At 30.7% G+C, this 26,957-nt stretch overlaps 3 protein-coding genes across 4 annotated transcripts; 1 reads left to right on the plus strand and 2 right to left on the minus strand.

The window, feature by feature from the left end:
- Positions 1–323: 323 nt before the first annotated feature.
- On the minus strand, positions 324–9,571 carry LOC107005176. 2 transcript variants are annotated; one of them, XM_015203699.2, is made up of 6 exons: positions 9,189–9,571; positions 8,069–8,368; positions 5,035–5,175; positions 2,659–2,954; positions 1,727–2,234; positions 324–1,249 (listed from the first exon to the last, which is right to left on the minus strand). In XM_015203699.2, the coding sequence occupies exons 1-6, from the start codon at positions 9,340–9,342 to the stop codon at positions 762–764; spliced, it is 1,887 nt and encodes a 628-aa protein (XP_015059185.1). In that variant the 5' UTR covers positions 9,343–9,571; the 3' UTR covers positions 324–761. The 2 variants fall into 2 exon arrangements, with proteins under 2 accessions (XP_015059185.1, XP_015059184.1); XM_015203698.2 differs by having other exon boundaries at positions 1,727–2,240.
- A 9,461-nt stretch (positions 9,572–19,032) lies between these two features.
- LOC107006832 (1-aminocyclopropane-1-carboxylate synthase-like) lies at positions 19,033–22,717 on the plus strand. The gene is made up of 4 exons (XM_015205350.2): positions 19,033–19,265; positions 19,731–19,862; positions 20,717–20,877; positions 21,653–22,717. Exons 1-4 carry the CDS (start codon positions 19,092–19,094, stop codon positions 22,605–22,607), a joined length of 1,422 nt encoding a protein of 473 aa, XP_015060836.1. The 5' UTR covers positions 19,033–19,091; the 3' UTR covers positions 22,608–22,717.
- A 1,146-nt stretch (positions 22,718–23,863) lies between these two features.
- LOC107006675 lies at positions 23,864–26,265 on the minus strand. The gene is made up of 6 exons (XM_015205190.1): positions 25,924–26,265; positions 24,950–25,064; positions 24,535–24,616; positions 24,401–24,446; positions 24,255–24,309; positions 23,864–24,160 (listed from the first exon to the last, which is right to left on the minus strand). Exons 1-6 carry the CDS (start codon positions 26,263–26,265, stop codon positions 23,982–23,984), a joined length of 819 nt encoding a protein of 272 aa, XP_015060676.1. The 3' UTR covers positions 23,864–23,981.
- Between the last annotated feature and the right edge of the window lie 692 nt (positions 26,266–26,957).

The raw sequence follows: 26,957 nt of genomic DNA on the forward strand, positions 1-26,957 counted from the left end.
CACCATAAACCTGCCCTTTTTGTTTTCTTTAACTTGGTGGTAATAAAACGTACCCGCTCCGGGCCTGAAATCTCATTTCAAATTTATTACCACTGAGTCATGATTCAACTTCTTCTCAACTCTAATTAACAAGCCAATAATTGTTAACTGAGCTAATTTATTTGAATCACCTCACGTTGTTAAACCTTCTAAGAGCATATGTTGACGGCCTTTCAAGCAAAATGTAATTGTCATCTAGGCAAATATGTTATATCCATAAGCAGATTAAAATCCCTTTGTCAAATCAGTGCAGTATCAACCATTAGAAAAAGTAGAAAAGCAGGGAGAAAAGACGCAATAAGATGAGCTATAAGAACCTACAACACACTCACACAGAATGAGTATGAAAATGTCCTGACCACAGATATCACATAATGAATACATTTACACACACGTAACGAATACCTCCGGAATACCAGAGACTACATAGAGAACTTTTCTACCATATTGCCTCATCAATGATGTACACTGAGGCAATGCTGAAAGCGTATCGATGTATCTGGCATCCATGTAACATGTAATGGTACAAGCACAATGATCCCAAGTCTAAACCCTAAACCCAGCCCAGCATAAGATTACAACATTCATTTCTTCCATGTGACAGGCTATACAAATTCTACCATATTTTGCATGTCTAACAGCAGTTAGAAGGAATAGACAAATGCAACAGTAAGAGTTCTTGTCTGATTCACTGCATAATGAGTTCGCTCTTCAACATTCTGTCATCTCCTTGGCTCCGCTCCATTGGCTACCTTCCTCGGCTTCTGGTCGCTACTACTATAAGCCTTATCCATCACCCTTGTATATGGGGACGTCGTACATGGTTTATTTACAAAGCTGTTACTGAAACCGTCAGATTCCTTAGAAGATTTGACAGGAGTTGATCTTATTGATTCAGCTGAACAAGGTACCGGTCCTTTCCTATCAGGCTTTTTGAAGTTAACTGAAAGACGAAGCTTCTTCGATGGAAGTATCCCATCAGCAATTTCAGCCAGACTATTTGACACCACCACTGGTTTTGGTGCTATGAATTGATTTTCAGATTTCTCAGTCAATTTACATGCTCTCATGCCGCCGCCGCCCTTCTGAGAAGGTTTCTTCAGCGATTTGGTTGTCACCTCAGTGTTCTGCTTCAATGAATGTGTAGCAATCTTGCAAGGCGTCGAATCTGTAGCAATCATGCAAAGCGTCTCGGCAGCAGCCAATACCCCTGGAGATTCAGCTACTATCATCAGATACAATATGAGCATCAATGCATGATAGTGTACTGTATATTTCTTGATATCATACAGTATGATTGGGAAAAAATCTATTACTCTTCTAACATAATACTCGGCAACCTGAAGAAACTAGCAATCATAGAACTTGAATGTGACGTGATGGATAATCCGTAGGAACTCAGAGAATACAGATTGATCATATGAAGTCGCTGTCCACAATAGTGGCAGGAAAACTAAAGATTATTTAAGGAACTTGTAATGGGTAGATTTTAAAATAAAACAACTCTTTGATTAGTGCCTACAGGTTCCACATAGAAAAACAAAGAATACCAATCATAAAGCAAGAGAACATGCAACACAAAATGTACACCAGTATCCCTCTAGTGGAATGCCGAAAGCACAAAAGCACATGATTCATTCAAAAAAAAATGTAGTGACTCCTATACTCAAGCCCCTGAGAAATTTACCTGGTGAAACTGTGTTGCTGGCTGCTAGTGATGATGAAATCCTTTCACATGTAGTAAGGCTATCACGGTTTGTTGAAGCATTTTCATTTTTTAAAGGTCCAGACACTTGAACTCCTGTTGGAACTAGTTTGTGAATGTCAGTGAGTGCTTGCAGTTCCTCAAGGAAACCAGTAGAACCTTTCAGAGGAGTCGAAGTGTTTTCCACTCTTACCCATCTACCTTGACAAACCATCTTATTTGTAGATAATTTAGCTGAATCAGGAACAGTTTTAGGATGCCCAGAGCACGGATGTGACCAAGAAAAAGGAGGCAAGCCATTTCGCTGAGATAATGGCTTGCTTAGTCGAAGATCACTGCTATTTCTTGAAGATGCAAACTTGACTGTATCCGCAAGTAAAGAATCCAAATCCTTGGATGGTGCAAGCGCAAGGCGCTCCAACACATCCTTTGGTGTATACAATGGAGCATGACACATTGTCGGAACTGATTGAACCTTGGAACTGTATTCCTGTACCTTTGAGAAGAAAAGAAAAAAATAATATAGATTGTGAGCTTTTGCGATACTGGCATTATCTTGTTTTACCTTGTGAACCCAAAAACAGTGTCCAGTTTTATTTGGCATTGGTATTCACAGTCGGTGTTTCCTTTGGCTACAAATTCTCAAATATTATTTTGGTAATTTCAGTTACAATTTATTGTGATTTGTAGTACTTTTGCGAAGTTTCTAATATGTAGATTTTACTTAAAAAGTAAAGTAACCCATGTCCAAATGCATACCGAAATTAGATGGTTTGACCTTGTACTTAGAAGTTCAAACTCAACAATTCCGTTTAGGCTGAAGGAAGTAATACTCTTAGGACACGAAGCAGGCTTGCTTGATCAAGTCGACTGTCAAGATTCAATTTCGGAAACAAATAACCTTACACACTAACCTGATCAGAAGAAGACAGGTTCTCTGTCCTGGTCTCTCCCTTGTCTCCATCATTTCGACAAGAGAGCTTGCTATCAACATTAGAACAATTCTGCATCTGTACAGACTTCTGACATCGAAGTACAGAGTTAGCATTACTAATCAACTGCATGAGACTGTCACTTGAATTTGACGCATTGTTTCTCCTATCTTTGGGAGAAGGTGCACACTTATAAGTTCCATCAAGTAGTTCCCTCAAAGGCAGATCATCTACATCTTTAGTGACATCCATGACATCAGATTTCAAGCCATACATTCCTGAGTCAGATATCCCTAGTTATTTTCTCAGAACATTTATGGTATAACACATTGGTAAATACTATACACCAAGAATAATCAAAGAATGTACCGATTAACCGAATAAGTTCCAGTATAAAGCAAAAACTAGTGACAACTGACAGCATACTTTATGACTACATAAGAAGAAATCAAGAAGTAAATGCCAGGTTACAACAAAAGCTAGTGTGGACATACTCTACATGAGTTACTTTACTGAATGCAGGTCAATCGTATGGAATGTTCAGATGGACTGCTATATTCTACCCAAATAATTCAGAGTCCAAAAGCTGCATAAAACAAGCATCATGTGATGTGCTAGTGTGAAAGTGCAACCTGCTTGGTAGTCAAAATATCTTCTATAAAAGTAAATCTGGTACACAAAAATTGCAGTGACTTGAGACTTCTTGTGGGTTTTGGCTGAGATATTTTGTCACAGAAATGCTGCTAAATTGGCAGTTGGTTCAATTAAAGTTGTAACTTTAGGCTTCATTTTTTTTGGGTAAGGAAGTAATTTAGTAATTTTGTCTTCATTGACATTGTGTTTTGCACGCACTGATTATACCAACTGTGCTTTAGCTCTATATATTTCCTTCAGAAAATATGGCAAACACATGCATCTACAAAAAGTATTTAATAAGATTATCATGTAAATGTGCATCAAATGTCTGCTTTACATATTTGGTGTTTAATCATCAAGAACGACAAAGTGAACCAACCATGTACTGACTCAGTCAACAGTACGCTGAGAACTTCATGAAAAATGAGTAGATCAATGAAAATACCATTCACCTTGTTGGAAACTGGAAAGTGAAATTTCGTGGAGGAAACTCTAGCACATATATTGAAGGATTTCCAGATGATGGGAAAGAATTATGTGCGCACTGATTTGGATTAATTGTGTTACATGGCAAAGCCTCTACACAAGCTCTCAGAAACGAAAACACATGGCTACTATACAATTTACCATGTCGAAAATATGAATTCGAGAAGAAAAGAGATTATGTGGGAAAAAATTTAACAACTGTAGTTAACAGTGTAAAGTAAGGCAGGGCATTTGGCAATGTGGTTCAGTTTCGGTTTTTTTGGTTTTCAGTTCTTGAAACTGTTGTACCGAACACAAATTCGGTTCGGTTTGTTGTAATATGGAACGGTTAATTCAGAATCGCTTTGAACAGTATAAGGTACGGAACCCCATGCCGATTGTCTTAATACCCTGTTACCTCGGTTTATTAAATTCCATTATCACACACTTAATTAGTTTATTGAAAAAAAAAAGAAAAAAAAAGGAAAATGGAAGAAAACTTGAAACTGCAGCAGTTGGACTTGAAGGGGTGTTGGAAATGGAATGGATAGTGATGGGTATCCATTTCTTGGAGTTATTTGAAAGGTGTTGGTATGCAACACTGGTGGTTTTGGGTAGGATGATGTAGTCGTCATTGAATTTAGATTGATTCTTTACTGTAATTCATAGTTGAAAGCATGGAATTCAAAAAGTACGATCAAATACCTAGAACTAGAAACTGAAAACCTGAAATCGCAGAAGTTGAAATTGCTGGTCACAGGTCGCGGTCGCGGTCGCTGGTTGGCGGTCGCGGTCGCTGGTTGTTGGTCGGCGGTCGCTGGAGCCTGGACTCTGGAGGCTGGAAGTCGAATTTGGAATTGGAATTTGGAAGAGAAGGATAAAGTGCGGCCGAAATACAAACATGAAAACCTAACGTTAATTGCTAATTGCTAAGGGCAAAAAAGGAAATAAAACTTAAAAAGGCTTAGCAGTTGATACAATATTAATAATTGCATAATATATATTATAGTATGTATATTTCGGTCATGTGATACTAGCATAAGAACTTGGAAAAGGTAAGTATGGGAGCCTTGTGAAAGTGGAAAAAAGGGAAGGTTGATAACTGAAGTTTGATTTTATTTTCATGGGATAATGCAGGTTTCAAATATTTAAAAAGGAAAAACATAGTTCTTTGGTCGTAAATCTGGTACTAAAACACTTAGCATGTATGCTCACTTTGTTCTGACAAGTGTTTGGAAGAGATGGAACAATACATACCAAGAAAGTTTCTTCCTCCAGCAGCTGAACCGAAGCCAACCAAACTCTTTAGAGAGAAATTACTTTTGGTAACTTTGCCATTTCTTTTATCACTTCTCTTGCCACTAGAATTCTGCCTTTGCTTAAGCATTTGAGTCCTCTCTAACAAAATAAGAACAAATTACAAAAACATATCATGTCACCAGCACCGTTGACACAGAAACTTATAAACAGATCTATGCATTAAGAAACATACCCTACAGAACAGATAATTCAAAGATGCTTATAAGAATAGAATAGCTCAAACATACTTCTACCACATAAAAGAATAGGAACAGAATGAACGAACACTGTACAGAAAATTATTAACCCGCTCTCTTTCAAGGGTTAATAGCATGCAAATATAAGTACATATTAAACGCAATACAACATATTAAAGCAGGCCCTTCTCATCAGCTTAATCTTATAAGTAGAAGATACCAACTCCCAGCTACAAATTTGACATTGCTGCAAAGTGGTATCCATGTGTTGAGAGTATATTCTATTGACTTGTACAGGGGAGCTTCAACAGTGTACAGACAGGAGGTTCCCCCAATGAGATTAGAGAAATTAGGCTGACATTTTTTTTGATCAAGTAGGCTGACATATGTCCTTCAAAATACTTCGTTGATCTTCTTCTTTTATGGTAACTGAAAATCTCCAAGCATCGGCTGGCACACGGGTCCAAAACTAGGTGGATAATGGCCCCTTCTCTCCACTTTTATCATTTAATACCATCACTTCTTTAATATCAATCTTTAAGTATCTTATAAAATACAAGACGGAAAAATGCTTAATAAGTAGTTTTTCATTGGGTTGGTTGTGAATTTGCAAAATACGACAATCATCTGAAGCATATTTCTTACTTCTTAGCAGGGTGGAGCTACAGCTATGAAAGGGTGGTCAGCCGAACACCCTTTACCGGAAAGTTATACAGTGTATATAGGTAGAATACTGTCTAATATATGGAAATATAATTAATTGAACACCCTAAGACACCACAAAGGATGCTAGTCTGGCGGTAAGTGTGTTCATTTATGTGTATGAGGTCTGTGGTTCGATCCTCACTTGCTGCATGTTTTAACATACTCTTTTTAAACAAAAAAGAAAAATATACGCCCTTGCTGCGTTTCTTTAACACAATCTCTTTTTAAACAAAAGAAAAAACACAGAAATAGCTGCCCCGTATCTTCTATATGTTTCTAGCCTTAAATTGATTAACCTAATAATTAAGATTTAATTGTTTTCTATATATTTTCGATCTATATTAAGTGAATTATTAGGTATAACACATTCTCAAGAAATCATTTTTAAAGATAAAATTAAAGATTATTATCCACTATTATACTTTTGCTTATTTCTAAAATATTTTTTGAAATGTAAAATAGTTAAGAATCTTCTTATAAGAAAAGGTAAATATAGAAAAAAAGTTTCAATAATTCTCTCGAACTTTGAAGCATTCAGTTATTTTGAATCACGGAAAAAGTCTCAACACTTTACGTAATATGAACTAGAACGAGTATTTTCAACTAGTATCTAAAAAACTATTGACTTTTATCCATCAGTTTTGATTTATACCGTCGATAATTTTATAATTTTAAGTTTCGGTATTATTTAGTCATTAAGTTATATGTAATTCTAATTTTAAAATTTGGGTGCACCTCACTCATCAATAAAAAAAAAGTTTTGTGCACTCACTCTGCTAAAAAAAATTATCGCCTTTTTTAAAATTTGAACACCCTTGTCGAAATTTCTGTACTTCTTAGCACATGAAGCATTTAAACAAGCCATACTCCAATTACATTTTAAGCTTCTTTAAACAAGTAATGCAGTTTCTGTTCTGGTGGTCGTGGTTCAAACATTCCTATAAGACAGATAAATACAATCAGCAACATATCGTAGCCAATTCATCAGCAATGTGCTTCATAGGAAGGTCAGAACCGAATACATAAGCAACACAACTACCACATATCTAGTTTGGAAACAAGAAGCAATTTAGCTTGAATGTCATGGAAGATAAAATTTAGCTTCTACATAGTCTTAAATGGTAACAGCATATACAGCAACTCAGCAAGTTAGCACATTTGCACATTCACTACCTACAATTGAAGCTGCCCCCAAAGAAAAATGCAATGAAAACTAGATTACGGAGTGGATTCCACATTCAATCTTTACAGGTTTACATCTTATGATGTTTCTGATTTGATAATATATTTGGAGAGTCTTTCCTGGGGCATCGAGATTCTAGATTCTATCCGCACAGGATTTTATTAGTGTACCAATCTGTTAAGATGTTCCAACCTGTACCGACTTCAAAAGTGGCTTTATACATACAACTCTTCAAGGATTAGTACAATGAGGGGCATATACTCTGAATCACGTAGGATTAGGTTGCCAGCAATGCTTTGAAGAAATATGATCCTTAGATAAAGAAGTGTACCATTTCCGTAACGAACAAAGTATTGGGGAACCTGTAGAAAAGTGAGGTAATGGCATGGGGGAAGCGTCCAATAGCCTTCTTCTCAAACTAATTCCAACTTAATCAGAAAGAAGTGCACTTTTTGAAAGGGAAACTTTTGGAATTCTTAATTTTCTCAAACTAATGTGTTGCTTTCTTTGAAGTTTTCAAGCATAACTAACACAGGGCATCATAGGACTGTAGTGATGTTCAGAAACAATAAAACCATGAGCTCAACCTGTTCCCTGCCACTGTGAATCCTGAAAACGCATTATTGAAGGAAAAAGGAAAAGCCGAGGAATAATAGCTCTATCCAAATAGGTGCGCACTGAAAATACTGGACACATGATTTCTGTTGCAAGCTATTGACCATATGTGTCACTATAATAGAGTAGATTTTGACCAAAAAATATCATCAACTAGGCGACACATTTGAAATCAAACCAAGATACATTAACCATGGGCATTTATTTCCAGTGTCATCTGTGAATGTCTATCATAACTAAAGTTAAGACTGGATAACTATATTGAAGAACATACATATATAATTGGTATTACCTCCATTTTTGCAATTTGTAAGATTTGCAGAAATCTCAGTAGAAATGCCTTTTCCGTCTTCACCGGTTTTATTTACAGAAGCATCCATCTGCATTATCCTTGATCTCTTAGAATTAGAAGTACTATTTCTCCCCACTTTCCCACAGTTCCGATGTGACTGTGCAGCCTCTAGCCCAAGCGTCAGTGGAAGAACAGTACTTGTCTTCCCGACACTGTGGTCTTCTGAAGCATCCTCAACATGATGTCTGGATTGCTGACCAGCAAATTCATTCTGGGGCATCTTACTCCAAAAAGCTTGCTCTGAGGTTTCAAGAGCACAAATCACATCTCACATAACCATATTTGGAATAGAGATTAAATAGGATGCAACACTAGCAGTATAACATAACATGTTTTCAGGTCTGTACATTTACCTGCTTTAGTGTTGCAGAAAAAATACCAAAACAACATATACACATGTTCAATGGTTTCAACGTAAACCATTCTAAGAACACATATGACATCTTTTTACTAGAAAATCACCTTTCCCATTCAAAAGTTCATACTGTCCTGTGATGAACTACATAATTCACCAGTTAGTAACTTCTACAACAGTGTACACTGTACCCAGACCTTTTTTTTTCCAGATAGTTGACCGTATCCAGCTATTAACAGTAAGTGATACAATTCACATCAAAACAATTTCCCCTTAAAGACTGGGTATATCAAGAGTAAAAATCATCTCAAGAAACTTCAACATCTTAACTTGCCATTAACCGTCTTTAGCAATTTCAGTTAGTTCAAGAGAATATCCAAATTATAACATCTATCTACCCATAAAATCTTACACTACACTAAACCTCCATAAACTGTACATAACAACCAAAGCTAACTTTTATAACAAAAAATAAAAAAATAAAATAAAAAATAAAAAATAAAAAAAATGTCAGTTCTTACTGGTAAAGAGTAAATAAGCCATATTCAACCCTAAAAAAGAAACTTTCCTCTTTTTTACACAATTAACCTAGAAATGATGGGAGGTGACCCAGTATAAGGAAAACCGGCCTTACCAGACAAACAGTGTAAAAATCTCTTCATGGTTAATTCCGGCCAAGAGTTATTAAAAAGGGGGAAATGATACCTTTTCGTCTGACTGAACCACTGATCCTTTCAATAGAAGACGCAATCGCAACAGAAGGCCTCTCCAATTTCCGAGCACCGCCACTAAAACTTTCGGATCCCATAAGCTTAGACACATCCACATCAACCAAAACAGGTCCTTTCAAAGCTTCCATCACCTCACTGTACTCCACCGAAACAAAACCCTCACAAAAACTCTCAAACTCATCATTTTTCGTCGAAAAAACTTCAAATTGATCAGATTTCAGCCGTGAAAAAGCTAAATTGAGCTGATTTAAGGCGATTTGAGTGGAAAAAAGTGGATAATTTATGGATTTATAGATGAAAGTAAAGTGTTGCGGCTGAAGAGAAAAGGGGGAGTTTTTAGGGCAAGGAAAAATTGGAAGGTGAAGAATGAGAAGTATTTATACTTTTCGGGAAAATGGGTAAAGTAGAATTGAGGTATTTGGCGTCGGTGGGATATTCGGGTGTGGTTGTCATCAGCTTAACACGTTGTACCAAATACTGTCCACGTTGCATTATCCACTCTTGTATTTGTATTTTTGTCGGAATACTAATCTCAGAGATAAAATGTAAGATTATATTATTTCCTTAATTGTGATTCGTGTGTTAAAATTATTCGAATCATAATGATGGAAAGAAAATAATTAATCTCATTAAATATAATAATTGTGTGATTTAGTAATACATTTAATTTGTTCAGCTTTTGATTAATTTATCCATTCAAAGCGATTAAGAAATTGTGGATACTATTTAGGGAAAATTATATGGAATGACAAACATTCCTAAATAATTATATAATATGGGTATAGTTTAATTTATTTATTTTTTATAATTATAGTTTGTTTTTGCTATAATTAATGGGGTCCATCACCTATTATATAACCAATAGTATAAAACTTTTTTTTTTAATTTTGTATATAATTTTACACAAAACAATATTATCTCTCCTATTCATATTCCACCTTTTTCTCCTACAATTAATACTTCTATCCGATTTAAATTTCAAATTGTTCAAAATTCAATTACTCCATCCCGAAGTTGAATTCAATTTTAGTAGGTACTCCTAAATTTTAGTCGTTTTTCTTTTTTTTTTCTTATTCAACGATTGTATATGTATTGTGTTTCTTATGTTTTTCATATTTTTTGATGAAATAATCGATTGTTTGTTCTTATTATATCTCAAATTAGTCACAGAATTAATGAATCATCTTCATCTATGAGGATTACCAGAGGTATTCCATTGCATTTCAATTTTGTTGACAATTTACCATCGTTTTCAATGGTTTTAACTCAAGATTTTGGGGTTCGTGTAGGGTCTATGGTAAAATCAAAACAAGTTCAACATGAACAAACAATGGAAGAATTGAGATCAAAGAAAAAATATGACCCTACGGCAGTTCAAGAAGTTATTAACAATGCTAAAGCTAGAGGCATTAAAATTGTACAAAGAGGAAGAAAGAGGAAAGCAGTAAACATTGATTCAGAGGAAAATGCATGTGAAGTTGACGGATCTGAAGAACATCATAATCATGAGGTAGTGGCTTAAAACACAAATTTAGATACAATTTTTTTGTTATTTAGGTGTCAATATGCAAAAAATTATTGTTTAAGTAAATTTTGTATTCACGTAATTGTATATAGTATATTGCATGTTTGGTACACATATGTTTTAGTTATATATTTGTATATGTGTCTGTAGATTTGATTTATACATACTTTAAGTTATGTATAATGAATAATATACTAAGTCTTAATAGTGGTAGTAGCAGATTGTATATTAAAGGCTCATTATTATTTTTGTTTTTGTATATATATACAAAAAGTAATTGGACTTAGTTATACAGATGAAAAAATTTCATATATGATTATAATTTGTATATTTTATTAGTTATATACAAATTATTGAAGTTAGTATATATTAAGTTTATATATTATTGGAGTATATACAAAGTCATTTAGATAGTTGTATATATTGCCATGTTTAACTACTATATTCATGTACACATATTAATATACAAAAAGGTAAGTTTGTAGACATATACAAAAATTAATATGTACATGACTTCTTTTAAAATTGTCTATTTTTGTATATATTATACAATCAAATTACTGAATTGATTTTACACTGATATTCTTTTTAATATACAAATACTACATAAAAAAAAGTAAATAATTGTATCAAAAGCAAAACACTTACTTTTATGGCTATATACAATTATCACCAACGATTACCTGTATTCGGTTACACTGATCTTCTTTATAATATACAAATACTAGATCAACAAAAAGTATATAATTGTATAGTACGAAATTTCTGCTTAAAATAATCATATTTTGAAACCAGTTTTTCAAAAAATAAATAAATTATGACACCACAATAACGAACGCACATAAATCAAAATTTGTAAATCGAATAGAACATTGTATAATTATTGCAATAATAAATATGAATTTTCATCCAATGAACACTTACCTGAATTCGATTACAAAGAAAAAATTAAAAAAATTGATGAACTGTTGTTTCATAAACAGCAAAAACAAGTTTATCTTTTGTTTCAATTGCTGTATAATTCTTATTTTTTTTGAAAAAAATTTGAATTTGAACGTTTACCTTTAAAAATGGACGTTTACCTTAAATTATGACATTATCTATATTTATTGTTAGCATATTTAACGCTTCAGTTACAAATCACTTTTTAAAATAAAATTGTATAAATAAAAAACAAAAGAAACCTTGTATACAAAATTAAAGACACCTAAAATAACTAAACTATACCCATAAAATGTAATTAGGTAAACTATACCCATATAATGTTATTTAATCAAATAAGTTTGCCATATATGAAATTTTCCCTACTATTTATTATATGAATATTAGATGTTAAAAAGTAATTTTACTTTTAAAGTAATTAAACAATCAAACAAGGGCACTTGATAGCTTACAAACTTAATTTAAGGGGGGAAAAGTGAAGAAATTTACATCAAAAAAATTATCCTTTCATGCCTATTTATTTATTTGATTGTCATTTGATTTGTGAAAATTAAAGATTAGTAGATTTCTACCACATAGTTTAATTTACATAAAATCTAAAGATTAATCCATGGGGGTAGAAAATAAGTAACTTTTTAATATCTGGAATTGATTTTCTTTCCCAATACATTTAGGAGTGCCTAATTTAGTGTATGTGCCTTATAATGTGTATATCACGTCAAAAGTATAACAATATGGTGTTCAAATTTAAGAAGAAATTACTTAAATAAATAACTTATTTTATCATATTCTCTAAAAAAAATTAACATTTTGAAAAAATTACAAAATCTCTAGTACTCTCTCTATATATATATACATTAAGTGTATATGAAAAATCTATTGATAATAATATATATAATAGATACAGCATATATATAGAGAGAGAGAGACTACAAAAACATATATATAAAGTGTATTTGAAAAGAATAATCCTTTCCAATTTTAGCATCTTTTTGAATTTCAGTTTTTCATATATAGTCTTCTTTTCTTTTTTTTAATGATTGCGTCAAGTAAAAATAGATCAAACAAACTAAATATATATATATATTGGAAGCAAGACATGAAAGACTAGAAAAAAAATTTATATTTGATTGTTAAAAATAACAACAATTAGAAGTGTACACAAAATATCTGGAAAATTACGCCGTTAAATAAATTTATATTATTTAATTACTCATCATGGCTATAGTTTGCTGTTAATTACCATTCGCGACTAACAATAGACGTTACTTACATGGGTTGACTTCGAGTTTGTATAATTAACCACGTTTGTATATGTATAATTCGTCAAAATATACAAATAAATATGTATAATATACAGTTATCTAACCGCTATACATATACAATTCACCTCTCTCCCACTCTTTGCCCTCTCGCTCGCCTCTTCCCTCCCTCTCACAGTGTCGCTCGCCTCTCTCCTCCCTCTCCAAATCTCGCTTGCCATATATACAGTTGCATATGCATAATATACAATAATCTAACCAATATACATATATAATTTACCTCTCTCCCACTCTTTGCCCTATCGCTCGCCTCTCCCCTCCCTCTCCCAATCTCGCTCGCCTCCTCCTCCCTCTCCCAATCTCGCTTTCCATGTATACAATGCATATGTATAATATATAATAATCTAACCAATATACATATATAATTCACCTCTCTCCCACTCTTTCCCCTCTCTCGCTCGCCTCTCTCCTCTCTCTCTCCCATTCTCTCTCGCCTCTATCCTCCCTCTCTCAATCTCGCTTGTCATATATACAAATACATATGTATAATATATAATTGTCTAACCGATATACATATACAATTCACCTCTCTCACACTCTTTGCTCTCTCTCACTCACCTATCTCCTCTCTCTCCCAGTCTCACTCGCCTCTCTCCTCCCTATAACATGTATCTACGAATTGTAATTATTAAACTATAGTTATGAAGAATAATTAAGCTATTTTTAAGTGACTATATGTGAAAATTCTTCTTAAAACATTTTGCACTGAATGACGAGGTGAAGCCCAACACTATTGGTGTTTTTTGATGTTGGGTCAATTTTCTAAATTTGTATGGGGCCTGTCAAAGTATCTTTTTCAAAAACACTTTTTTTTTTGTCAGTTTATCTTTTGATTGACTTTATTGATTTTTTTTTAAAAAAAGATTAGCAACTTAACTTATTAATCAATTTTACCATATTAAGCAACTGTTTAAGATATTTGTATAAATATAAGTTTTTTTTGTCCATTTCTCTTTTGTCTTTCTCTCTCGCTTTATTCAAACACAAGTTACATAAATATAATGTATAATTTATGTTTGTAGAAAATGAGAGAGAAATTGAATAAATATAAATATGAATGTTTTAACTTGATTAAATTATATACGAATTCAACATGTATGCACATATACAAATACAATTATTGATACATATACATAAGTTACATATATACAACTGATATACATAAATAGTTCACCTCTCTTCAATCTCTGCTTATCTCACACGCCTCTCTCCTCCCTCTCTCAATTTCACTCGCCAGATAAATAAATACGTGTGTACACCAGTTATATGATGCGACATATATATATATATATATAGAGAGAGAGAGAGAAACATACACACACACACAAAAAATTCGTCTCTCTCCATTGTCCGCCTTCTCTCACTCATCTCTCTCCTCCCTCTCTCAATCTCGCTCGCCACTCTTTACTCCGTAATATGTAGCTACGAAATGTAATTAGTAAACTATAACCATAAAACATGATTAAACTATTTTGAATGCTATATGTGAAAAATTCTCTTTTCAAAATATATAAATGATGTTTTTAGCTTGAACATGTGTGTTTGAGAAAATAACTCATTCATAGAAAATAAGATATATTTTTACTAATTTACCCTCAATAAATTCCTTAAAATATTATATAGTAATCTTTAGTAGTTTCTTGATTATATTAAAATTTTCTTTATTTAAATAAGAACAATTTTTTTTTTTAAAAATCAGTAATATCCTTTTGTTCCCTGATCATTTATTTTGAAACAAAGTAAGATATATATATATACACCACTTAGCTAAATTTTAGAAACAAAATAAGAGATATATATACACCACTTAGTTTTTTTTTTTTTTTTTTGCATTAGTTATGTTATTGACTCTCACTACGATATAGTATATATTTTCCAAAATATAGTAAACTAATTTCATAAAGTGGACGGTGTGGCTAAAATCCAAAACATTGACTTTGACAAAGAAAATAATAATAATAATATGTGTACATTTAATCTAACTTATTAGACCAAAAAGAGTGATACGTGACTTTCTTTTTCTCTTTCTTTATACCAAACTAATTAATATGTATATACATTTAATCAGTTTTCTTCTCATCAAATTCAATTCACCTTCTCCATTATTCTCCAAAAAAACATGGTAGTTCCATGCTTAAAACATTGGCATCTTTTTTTTTCTTTTTCATTCTGTTTTTTGATATTCGATTCAAAAGTCAGATTAATTAATTCATGCTAAAAAATTTACTTTAGGATAAAATATTCTATCTTAAAAACGATTTCATTTAACAAGGTTTAAATTCAGAATTTTAATTTAAAATGAAAATATATTTGTCACGCCACCCAAGTAATGTATCGACATTTTCCTATCGTGAATCACATGCATGCTCCCTAATTATTCTCTCTCTAGGATTTGGTTATAAATAGTCAATTTTAATTTCCTTCTTTGTATTTTTTGTTAGTTAAAAACTTCAAATATCATACACAAATTGGACATGTTAGAACATATATATATATATATATATATATATATATATTGTATCATTGGTCAAAAATGTTTGTTTGTATTAACTTTTGATTTGTTTTAAATATTTTAGCTTAAATTAAGCATGTAAAATCATTTTCTTTTAATGTTGTTCAAACGAAATAAAAATACTTAATGATTATAAATACTTAAAATAAGTTAATCTGAGTAGACTCATAGTAAATCAAAGTAGATGAAACCGTCTTGTTTCTTATTTCTCAAGAATTGCATCTTCCAAATATCTCTAAAAAGACATACATACTTGTTAATTCCTAATTAGACATACAATTAGTCAAGCATTTTTTTCGATTTGACATTTGACTATATTTAGTGTTTTTTACAAAATACAAATAACTTTGTGAAGTATCAATTTGCAGCAAATAAGGCCCTTAATTAATAATACTTGAAAAGTATGACGTAAATCATTATAACATGTGGCCTTTGTGAGAAATTTGTGTCAAAAAATGGCCAAACATAACTTACTAAAGCAGGTTATAAAATACTATTACTATTGAAATCTTTAATATTCTGTCGATATGTATAACTTACGCTACAATAAAAATGACCATTAGTGATATTTGATTCTTAATTATCGCTAAATATGTATTTTTAGCGGCAATTGTCTCTCTTTGTATATGTCCCTAAAGTCTTTAGCGACATTGGTTCTAATGACACTTAACTAATGCTAGTATAGACTTTAACACTCTTTATTAGTGTCAATATTTAATACCGCTAAAAGTTATTTTTGTTATATATAGTGTTAAATCCTTTAGTAAATAGAAGTGTTTTCTAACATTTTATTTTTATATAAAATTATGATTATGAGGTTGATCAAAGACTTATTTTATCCTTCCCCGACTATGTATCAAAATTTACATAATAATACTTTTTTTCGTTAGACGTTTAAAATATTCACTAATACTTCTCCACTATAACTACATATATATATTTTACATTTGCTTATATAATTAAGTTTAATTTGTAGAATCCAAATCTATTTAACTAACTAATCAAAAATTTAATAAGTTTTGATGTGAGACTTTATTTTTTTTAAAATATCTTTCAACTATTCTTCTAATTATTTTCTTCAAGTACACTATTTATTTAGATATATGCAAAAATCAAGCTAGCTAAGATTCTTAAGTTTCTTAACTAATCAAATATAAATATCTTAATTATACAAATTGTGTAGAGAATAATATTTTCACACTCCATCTCCTTGTAACGCCAACACCGGCAAAAGATTTGGTAGTGAAGGGACATCAATAACAGCACACAAGCGTGTGGAAATTAATTAAATAATATATTATATTGTCTTTATCACTAACTAAAAATTAAAAACATCTTTAATGTGCATGATTAACAATTTAACACTTTGACCATCATCTAGAGATGCGATATAGTGAATTGATAAAATGAAAATTTTTTAGTCAAATATGTTAAATTCGAGTTTTAAATATGAAAAAAGTTTTTATAGAGAATGTATCTTTTCGAATAAGATTTTAAGCAGAAAAAATTTAAATTAGTCAAACTTTAATATAAATATCAGATACTAGAAAAACAAAATTATTGCAAACCGTTGACTAACTTTTGACAATTTTCTTTTAATTATTGGATTGCAGTCTAAGTGTTAGTAGAGCACATCATCATTAGAGCCATCAATAACAGCACTAATTTGATGATGTGGCATGATTTTATATTATATAACTATGCTAATATTTAATTTTCATTCACTTTTAAATGTCCATTATTCTGAAATAAATTTTAAATTTTATTTATCAATTTTAGAATATCAAGAAAAAATGATTATCTTTTATGTTTTACTTGGTATTAATTATTTATATCTCAAATCATTTTTCAAGATTTAATTTTAAGTGAACATCGATTGATTATAAGGATAATATGATAAAATAATTATGTGAATCATTATTTTTTTAAAGAATACAAGTGTGACAAGTAAAAATAAACGAAGGAAGTAAAATAGTACTAGATTGGATATCAATATGCATTTCAACTTATTCTAACTCGTAAGTACAAAATGCAACTCAACTCGCTTATTTGACATCGTTAATATTATCTTCCCCATCTCCATCTCTCACGATATTTATCTAGATCAGACACATTATTTTTAAAATTATATTTTTTATTTATATACGAAATACAAATAAATAAATAAATAAAATTTACTTATTTTTCACGAAACACATTTTCGTTCGTCCCGAACACACCCTTAACATTTTTGCTTCTTCTTTCAATAGTACTCTTGTGTTGATGTTAAGCGTGTTGACGTTAGTTAACGTTGACGACAAATTTAATATAAGTAGACCTAAGGTAGAATCAGTCTACAATATTCTTTATATGACCCAAAAAAGAAAGAAAATAAGAAAATTATGATGCAAAAATAGTACTCCAATAATGCCTAAGATAACAATTTATGCATGCCTAATAAATTTTTAAGTCGAATAAAAAGCAAAATTTGTATTTGATACTTTTTCTCTGCTCCTAATTATTGATTAGAAAAATAATAATTAATTTTCTAGAATATGTTAAAATACATTTATATATATAACAAATATTATTTATGTTATTAATGTAGTTTTCCTTTTCTATGTTTGAGTATAGATGTCTGTTTTATTTGTTCAATTTAAAAAATTAATAGATGACTTATTATTTTATGGTCGTTTTAGTCTTATTATCCAATTTTAATATTCATTTTTTAACATTTAGATGATTTATAATATAATTATTAAGGATGATATAATAGTAGAGTGATAAGTACTCTTTATCTTTAATTAGAGGTCTCGGTTCAAGCCCCATGAGTATGAAATCACATTTATTAGGAACACTTTACTTGCACATATTGAATAATACTGGACGAAAACAAAAATAACTTTCTTTTATAGTCCATTCAAAAATGAATACCATCCTTCTATAATAATAAGAAATAACTTAACTTTAAAAATCTCTTTTTCAAAAGTCTTTCTTTTTTTCGTGTCTAGTCAAACACTATTATATAAATTTAGACGAAGATAATAATAATTATACTACTTCCTCCGTCCATTTTACTTCTCTATAGTATATATCGACTTGGTACATCCTTCACTAACAACAAACATAATCACAATTTTACCATACTATTGAATATGAAAAAAATTTCAATGTATTGACAAATAATTAATAATATATTAATAAGCGTAAATTAAAAATTGAATAATAAATTATCTCTTAATTTTTTAAACTGAACAAATAAAAATACGAAAAATGAGTATGATAGATACACTAGTGAATTGTAGTTGTATATATTTGGTATGGATTAAGTTAAACTAATGAAGATTAGAGGGGCCATAATCCAGTCCATAAGTAGTGCGGTATTAACACATAAAAATAGTAATTAGCCGCCCACAATATCTCAAAAAATAGTTTGGTACTTTACTTCATGGAAACTTCTTTATTTAAGTGAGTTTTGAACAACTATAAATAGAACATCACTAAAAAACTTATAACATATCCAATATTCCACAATTCAAAAACTATATACTAAAGGATTATACATATTAGATAAACTTTAAGAGAATTAATTAGTAAATGGGGTTTATTTCAAACATCAATAATATTGAGCTTCTTTCTAAGGTAGCAACTAATAATGGACATGGAGAAAACTCAGCTTATTTTGATGGATGGAAGGCTTATGAAATTGATCCTTTTCATCCAACAAAAAATCCTAATGGTGTTATTCAAATGGGTCTTGCAGAAAATCAGGTAACAATATGAAAATCTTTTTAATTATATTATATATATATTTAATTAATGTTCATTTTCTCCATCTACACTCCCTTTGTTCTATTACGCTGGTTTTATTTTATATGAGTAAGTTTGATTTGATACAGAGTTTAAGAAATAAAGAAAGAGTTTTGAAACTTATGGTCTGAAATAAGTGATATATGTTTGTGTGGCTATAAATCATTTCATTTAGGGTAAAATAAATATTTTAAAGTTAAATCGTTGTCATTCTTTTTGGGATTAGTACTAAAAATAAAAATGAGTCGTATAAATTGAGACAGTGAAGGAGTACTTATTAAAACCACCACAAGCTCCAAAGAAACTTTTGGTTGTGTCAAAGTTAGGGTTGATTTTTATCACTGATTAACTAATAGGTATTATTTCAGAAAGTTATATTTCATTTTTTATTGCGATTAATGTTTTTGTTTTTATTTTATGTTGTAGCTTTGCTTTGATTTAATTCAAGAATGGGTGGTGAACAATCAAAAATCCTCCATTTGCACTGCTGGAGGATGTGAAGAATTCAAGGAAATTGCAATTTATCAAGACTATCATGGTTTGCCAGAATTTCGAAGGGTAAGAACCTAAACCAAAAATATCGAAATTATTACTCCCTTCGTTTCAATTTGTCTCATTTTCCTTTTGATGTTGTGTTACATATATACACACACACAGAGAAGAAGTGTGTCATGTCAAGCAACAATAAAGTTATCTCTGTGTGATCTATAAGTTACATATTCAAGCTATACTGAAAGTAATTAACCACTAATGTTTGCATTAAAGTAAATTGGGTTAAACCAGGGCGGAAACAACACATACTTAGCGGTTCATGCGAACCCACTCGGAGGAAAATATTTACTATTTATTTATGGTTAAAATTATTTTTTAGGTATATATAAAAGATGTTGAACCCCCTTGCATTAGTTCGTGTGTTTACTTCTCAGATTTTGAACCCTCTTCCATTCACTACAACAAAAATAATCATTAGCGGTATTTTAATTCTTAATTGCCGCTAAATATGTATTTTTAACGGCAATTGTCACTCTTTGTATATGTCCCTAAAGCCTTTAGCGATATTGGTTCTAATGACACTTAACTAATGCCGGTAAAGACTTTAGCACTCTTTATTAGTGTCAATATTTAATGCCGCTAAAAGTTATTTTTGTTATTGTGATTAGTTCGTGTGCTTACTTCTCATATTTTGAACGCGCTTATTAAAAATCCTGATTCCGCCATTGGGGTGCAACCTTTCCCTGAACCCTGCTAACACAGATTACTTTGTGCACCAGATTATCACAACATTCAAATGTCATTTGAGTACCTTTATTACTTTTATAGTCGAAAAGTCTTTTTCTTACTTTTTTCTAAACTTTCGTATTCTGTCAAACTAAAACACATAAAATATAACGATTAACGAAATATATGTGCAGGGAGTTGCAAGTTTCATGTCAAAAGTGAGAGGAGACAAAATTAAATTTGATGAAGAACGTATAGTAATGAGTGGAGGGGCAACTGGAGCTCATGAATTACTTGCCTTTTGCTTGGCTGATCCTGGAGAGGCTTTTCTTGTTCCTACTCCCTATTATCCTGGGTAACTATTTTTATAGTTAAAATCGCGATTTGATATTGATCCGTACTTTATAGATTAAGATTAAAAATGAAATAAAAATAGGGGACATAAAATCGAACCTCCTTAGAAACTATACGTGATCGTAGTGGTGGGGGTGTGTCAAACAATTATATGAATCTATTAATATAATATGATATCGAGATCTATTATATTTTATTTATTCACCTCAAACCCTAATTTTACAACAATAAAAGTAAATAAAATAAAGTAAAGATCACAAAAAACATATATATATATATTGTGAATAAGTCATGAATACTTTAATTATACTTTTTCGGTTCCTTTTTACTTGTTCAATTTTAAATTTTTATTTATTTCATTTTATTCGTCATTTTTGATAAATCAACAAAAGATAATATTTTTTTTTTTATCTATTATAGTATTATACCCTCAATTTATTTAGAAAGTTAATATTGTTGAGAAAGGTAGAACCTCTTTAATAAGAAAATTGATTTTGGAATTCTGTCAATTAATATAGGTAAAATAGTAAACTCACGCTGTTAATTACATTTTTTCTTAATAGGTGTGCCAAGTAAAAAATGAATAAATAAATAAATAGGGACCGAGTGAGTCTGAAACTACAAATTAACAAGATGAAAGTTCAGATAGTCTAACATTTTCAAAATTTTGTTATTTTTTTTCAAAATATTAGACTAAGTGACTGTTTTGTTACTAGATTCTCAACAAATATTTTTTTTAATTCTTACTAAAGTATTTTCAAATATTTAATTTGCAGATTTGATAGAGATTTGAGTTGGAGAACTGGTGTACAACTTTTTCCAATAATTTGTGAAAGTTGCAACAATTTCAAAGTCACAAAAAAAGCCTTAGAAGATGCATACAACAAAGCTCAACAATCCAATATCACAATAAAAGGCTTACTTTTAAACAATCCATCAAATCCATTAGGCACAATTTTAGACATGGAAACATTAAAAGATACAATAAGGTTCATCAACGATAAAAATATCCACCTAATATGCGACGAAATTTACGCGGCCACGGTCTTCAACGTGCCCAAATTCATAAGTATTTCCGAAATTATAATAAGTGAAGATGTTCAATGCAACCTCGATTTAATACACATCGTGTATAGTCTATCGAAGGATTTAGGGTTTCCAGGATTTAGAGTCGGAATTATCTACTCGTACAATGATGTTGTAACGAATTGTGCTAGAAAAATGTCGAGTTTTGGGCTTGTATCGACGCAAACGCAGTATTTAATATCTAACATGTTGTTAGACGATACGTTTATCGAGAAATTCGTAGTTGAGAGTCGTGAAAGATTGGAGAAAAGGCATGGGGTGTTTACTAAGGGACTTGAAAATATTGGAATTAACACGTTGGAGAGTAACGCTGGGCTTTTTTGTTGGATGGATTTGAGAAGTTTACTTGAAAAAAATACATTTGAAAGTGAAATTAAATTATGGAGAATGATTATTAATGATGTTAAACTTAATGTTTCACCAGGTTGTTCCTTTCATTGTTGTGAGCCTGGTTGGTTTAGGGTTTGCTTCGCTAATATGGATGATGATACTATGAGGATTGCATTAAGGAGGATTGAGATTTTTGTGGTTCAATACAAAGGGATTAATGATATAATTGAAGAAGGAATCGGCGAATCTCTTCCTATCGCGCCTGGTTTAGTATCTCTTAGGTCGATATATGAAAAGATCGATAGAAGAAGATAACCAACTAGAAGAATTGCTCATTTAATGTAACATCAATGTCTACTACTTTTAAGGAATGGATATATTTATTTGACTTCACAATTTATCAAACTATCATTTGAACTTTTTTTTTTAGATGTCTACTTTATATAATATAATGTTTATAAATGAAATCTTCATCCACAGATTCACTACTTTATTGAGGGTGTATAAAATTATTACCAATATTTTTCAAAAATATGTTGTTCTTTCTCTTTTTCTTGTCCTATACCCGAGCTCTTATATTAGCTTTGCCATTTTGTCACTATACGAACACAAAATTCATAATTATATGCTATAGATATAGTTTGCATAATTGCGCTCCATAGCAAACATGCTATGATTATTTTCCTATACATATATACAAAGAAGCTAGGCTATTTCGATATACGTATATACAAAAGAAGCAATTGTATAATTTGCTAACTCCTCTTTAGATTTGTATAATTTTGCTGGAGACCATTTGGATAAATTGTTGGTAGCCTCTCATTTGTATAAATTGTTTACAACCGCTCAATTCAATTTTACGTGTTTATATATCTGTATAAAATATGAATTTGTATACAATTGAATCAAAATAAAATGTTTGTGTATCAAATACCACTCTCTCTCTCTCTCTCTCTGATCTCTCACTTTCTACAAACATAAATTATACATTGTTTTTTGTATAATTTGTGTTTGTATAAAGCGAGAAAGAGAGAAAGGAAAAAGAGAAGTGGGCAAGGAAATATTTGTAATGTATAATTATAAGTTTATAGAACTAAGATATATGTATTTGCATGTATATATAAAATGTTCTCTCATTTTATATAAACAGAAACGCAATTTATACATTTCTGATTGTATAAAGCGAGAGAAGCGAGCAAGACAGGGAGAGTGGCGAGCGAGAGTTTGAGGGAGAGAGGCGACTGACAAACAGTTTGCTACAGGCACAATTAAATCAAATGTGATTATAACATTTAATTTGAATTATTAGTTTGCCATTATATAAAATTTTCCTTTTAATCAATTAATCAGACATATAAATCATATTTAATCAAACATTGACGTATAAATTTGATTATCCTTCAATGAGAAAATTCAAAAACATGATCTCATGTGAAACAAGATTGATTAATTTCACATACCCTTTCTTTAATTTAGAAAGAAAAACAAAAACTTCACATACTTTATTTTACTCACAAAAAAAATGTACATGTTGATATACAATTGGTATAACTAATATACACTTTCTTTAATTTAGAAAGAAAAACAAACTTCACATACTTTATTTTACTCACAAAAAAAATGTACATGTTGATATACAATTGGTATAATTACTCCTAAGCAAATGATCATACAATTGTAACTCTCTTCTTATTGTCTTAAATACTTTATAATAAATTGCACCAATTTGGTTGTAAATCCAACAAAGATGATTGTTGATGTCCAAAGCTTTTTGTACCATACAAAAATTGGACTTATTAGTGGTTGCACAATAAACTTGTAACTATTTAGTAATACTTGATATGCAACTTGATGATTCTTTACAAATCCTACAAGGAACCAAAAAAAAAAAAATTCAAAATTTTAAATTTATATTTTATTTTAAAATATGGAAAAATAAAAAAATAGAAGAAATTAACATACTCGAGACAATTTCAGGGAAATCATCGAATACTGAAGTTATCATATTGTAGAACGCCTGTTTTTGATCGGGACAGAAAAAAACACGTGCTATAAACAGAACTTAGCGCGCAAAACTATATAATTAGTAAAAGTGGTGGTAGACATACCAAAATTTTTGGTTTCATTGATGATTCTGTAATGACTTGAGCATTCCTGCATACGTCATCTGTTGTTAAGTAATTATGCTTGTGTTTATTATAAAGTGTATAATTAAGAAGCATAATGAGGATTAATATTTTACTTAATGAGTAGTTTTTCTCCATCTCTTGATAATTCATAGTAGCTGCAGCCTCTACTAAAGGGTACTTCTTTCTTCTTCCACTCTGAAATAACAAGTGTACTCTTTCAATTTAGGATTTTTTTGAAATAACAGGCATAATGTATAAACGTGTTCTTTTAATTTGGCTTTAATTGACATTTACGCCCTCCAAAACTTGTATAAGGTTGAACAAGTAAACACATGCATTCTGCATGGTGTCCAATGTGTACTATGCTACGAAGACGCATATGTTTACTTATTTAATTTTATATAAATTTACGTGTTTACTTGTAAATATTCAAAGTTGATGGGCACGGCTATCTATTATTTCTTTTAGAAATGAGTCATTAAAGTTTTAAAAAATGCAATTCTAGTTAACTTAAAAAGTAGTGATTACCTAAATGCCAGTTTACTATTGCTGTAAGATCAACACCTTCATGAATATTGTCTATACTGAACTCTGTGTTTTGGTCCATGCTTGTGGTTAACTGCTCCAGAGATTTTAAAGCCTCCTGCATAAATTTGCAAATGGAGCTGAAGAATCAGATTATGCAGTGGTGGAGCCACGAAAATCGAAGGGTGATTAGTTGGACATCCTTCTAGACATTTCTAGTTACTGTTTCAGATAAATCAAAAGCTTTAGCCAAAACTCTATAATTGTGTTAAATATCCACTTAATATGTATAAATAATGGAAAACTTATATAAATCTCACTAGTTTGGAGCTAATACCCTCAAATATGCAATATTCCGAATCTTATCAGATTTTGATGCGTCTATATACATCCAGATACATGTATATCGGGATATCAGGGGTCAAAATTTGGTGTAATATTCTAGATAGACTATGTCTATATGGACTTGCATTTGCATGTATCTGAGATACATAAAAAAAAATTCACTCACCTCCCTCCCATCTCGCTCACCACTCTTTCTATATATTTGGTATCTCAGATACAAGTGAATCACCTCAGATATACATACATATACATGTATCCATTGTGTATCTAGTGTAATTCGCATGTCTACGAAATACATGACTATCTTGCTCGCCTCCCTCCCATCTCGCTTGCCTCTTTCCCTATTTATAGTATATTTGAAAAAAATAATACATGTATCTATGTATATCTTCCTTAATATACTGTAGAAAACTTTTAATTAATAATAAATTACATAAATTTTTCTATAGGATAGTGAAGTATGTTTAATTAGGTACTTTCTCCGGCTTCTTTGTTGGCCCATCACCTAAGGGCTAACCCAAATACATGAAATATACAAATTGGTTTTATATATTATAATATATATATATATATTCCTAACTTCACCAAGTGGATTAAAAGTGTAATTCATGTTATCAAAAAAAAGTGCAAACCTTTTTCCCATGAAATGATTGAGGGAATGAAAAATCATCAAAGAAACAATCTTCAGATATGAGCAAGGCCAATTGGTTCAAGTCCTTGTTATTTATACTCGAGTACAACTTTCTAATTGTGTTGGATGGTGAAAATGAGCTTGTGTCAACATCAGGATTGACCATCGAACAATGCGCGATCAAGGACCTCTTTCTGCTCTTGATACTTTTTATCTTGATTTTTTGCTCATGTAGTTTGGTGTTTTTCGCGTTATGAGCTTTCAATAGAGGAATGCTTTCGCGATGCCTAAAATGTTGCGTGGACGATAAACTTTGCCAGCTAACTTGGCTTGAAAATGCCATGAAAATAGATAATAGAATTGCAAGAAAGATCAAATAATTTTTATAGATGCAATGCCTTAGCAAGGAGAAAAGGAATCAATGAAGCTTTTCTTAATAATGTTGTAAAATAATGTTCTATGCCTTGCTTTAAAATTAGGATACAACTCAGAGCATGTATTGCAATCTTAAGGGCAGAGAGAATAGAATCGTCGCTAATAAGGTGAAAGTTCAGACAGTCAATCGAACTATTAACATGTACGTTGTAAGGCAAACTCACCATTTTGACATTGAATATATACATTTATGTAAATATTATTAAAATTTCAAACATATATTATAAGTTGAACCTATAGTTCCAAAAGTGCAATAGATTAAATAATAAGACTTTTAAGGTCGAACATATTAAGTTTTGATATTTTTTATCTGCCTCTATTTATTTTCAGGATGACAATGTACCATATTAAAAGTTATTATGGTTATTTGATATATCCTTAATTTACGATAAAAAATTCAAAAAATTGTTTAAGAAAATAAAATTTTTTTTGAATCTAATTGTTTTAAGCTAATGATATATAAAATGTATCAAAATATTTTTTAATTTTATGATTTTAAATATATCACATAAAAAATTAGAATCAGAGAATTTTCAAAATATTAATAAAAATAATATATATATACATACATATATATATATATATATATATATATATAGA

The sequence above is a fragment of the Solanum pennellii genome, chromosome 12 (assembly GCF_001406875.1).
Source record: "Solanum pennellii chromosome 12, SPENNV200".
Taxonomy (NCBI): Eukaryota; Viridiplantae; Streptophyta; class Magnoliopsida; order Solanales; family Solanaceae; genus Solanum; species Solanum pennellii.

Coding starts and splice junctions, on each gene's coding strand:
- LOC107005176 (XM_015203698.2), bottom strand. CDS start 9,342: ATGGAAGCTTTGAAAGGACCTGTTTTGGTTGATGTGGATGTGTCTAAG. Junction 8,369..9,188: donor TGGTTCAGTCAGACGAAAAG/GTATCATTTCCC, acceptor TTGAAACCTCAG/AGCAAGCTTTTTGGAGTAAG. Junction 2,241..2,658: donor ACCTGTCTTCTTCTGATCAG/GTTAGTGTGTAA, acceptor TTCTTCTCAAAG/GTACAGGAATACAGTTCCAA.
- LOC107006832 (XM_015205350.2), top strand. CDS start 19,092: ATGGGGTTTATTTCAAACATCAATAATATTGAGCTTCTTTCTAAGGTA. Junction 19,266..19,730: donor TGGGTCTTGCAGAAAATCAG/GTAACAATATGA, acceptor TTTATGTTGTAG/CTTTGCTTTGATTTAATTCA. Junction 20,878..21,652: donor CCTACTCCCTATTATCCTGG/GTAACTATTTTT, acceptor TTTAATTTGCAG/ATTTGATAGAGATTTGAGTT.
- LOC107006675 (XM_015205190.1), bottom strand. CDS start 26,265: ATGGCATTTTCAAGCCAAGTTAGCTGGCAAAGTTTATCGTCCACGCAA. Junction 25,065..25,923: donor AATCATTTCATGGGAAAAAG/GTTTGCACTTTT, acceptor AAATTTATGCAG/GAGGCTTTAAAATCTCTGGA. Junction 24,161..24,254: donor TTTCCCTGAAATTGTCTCGA/GTATGTTAATTT, acceptor GGTTCCTTGTAG/GATTTGTAAAGAATCATCAA.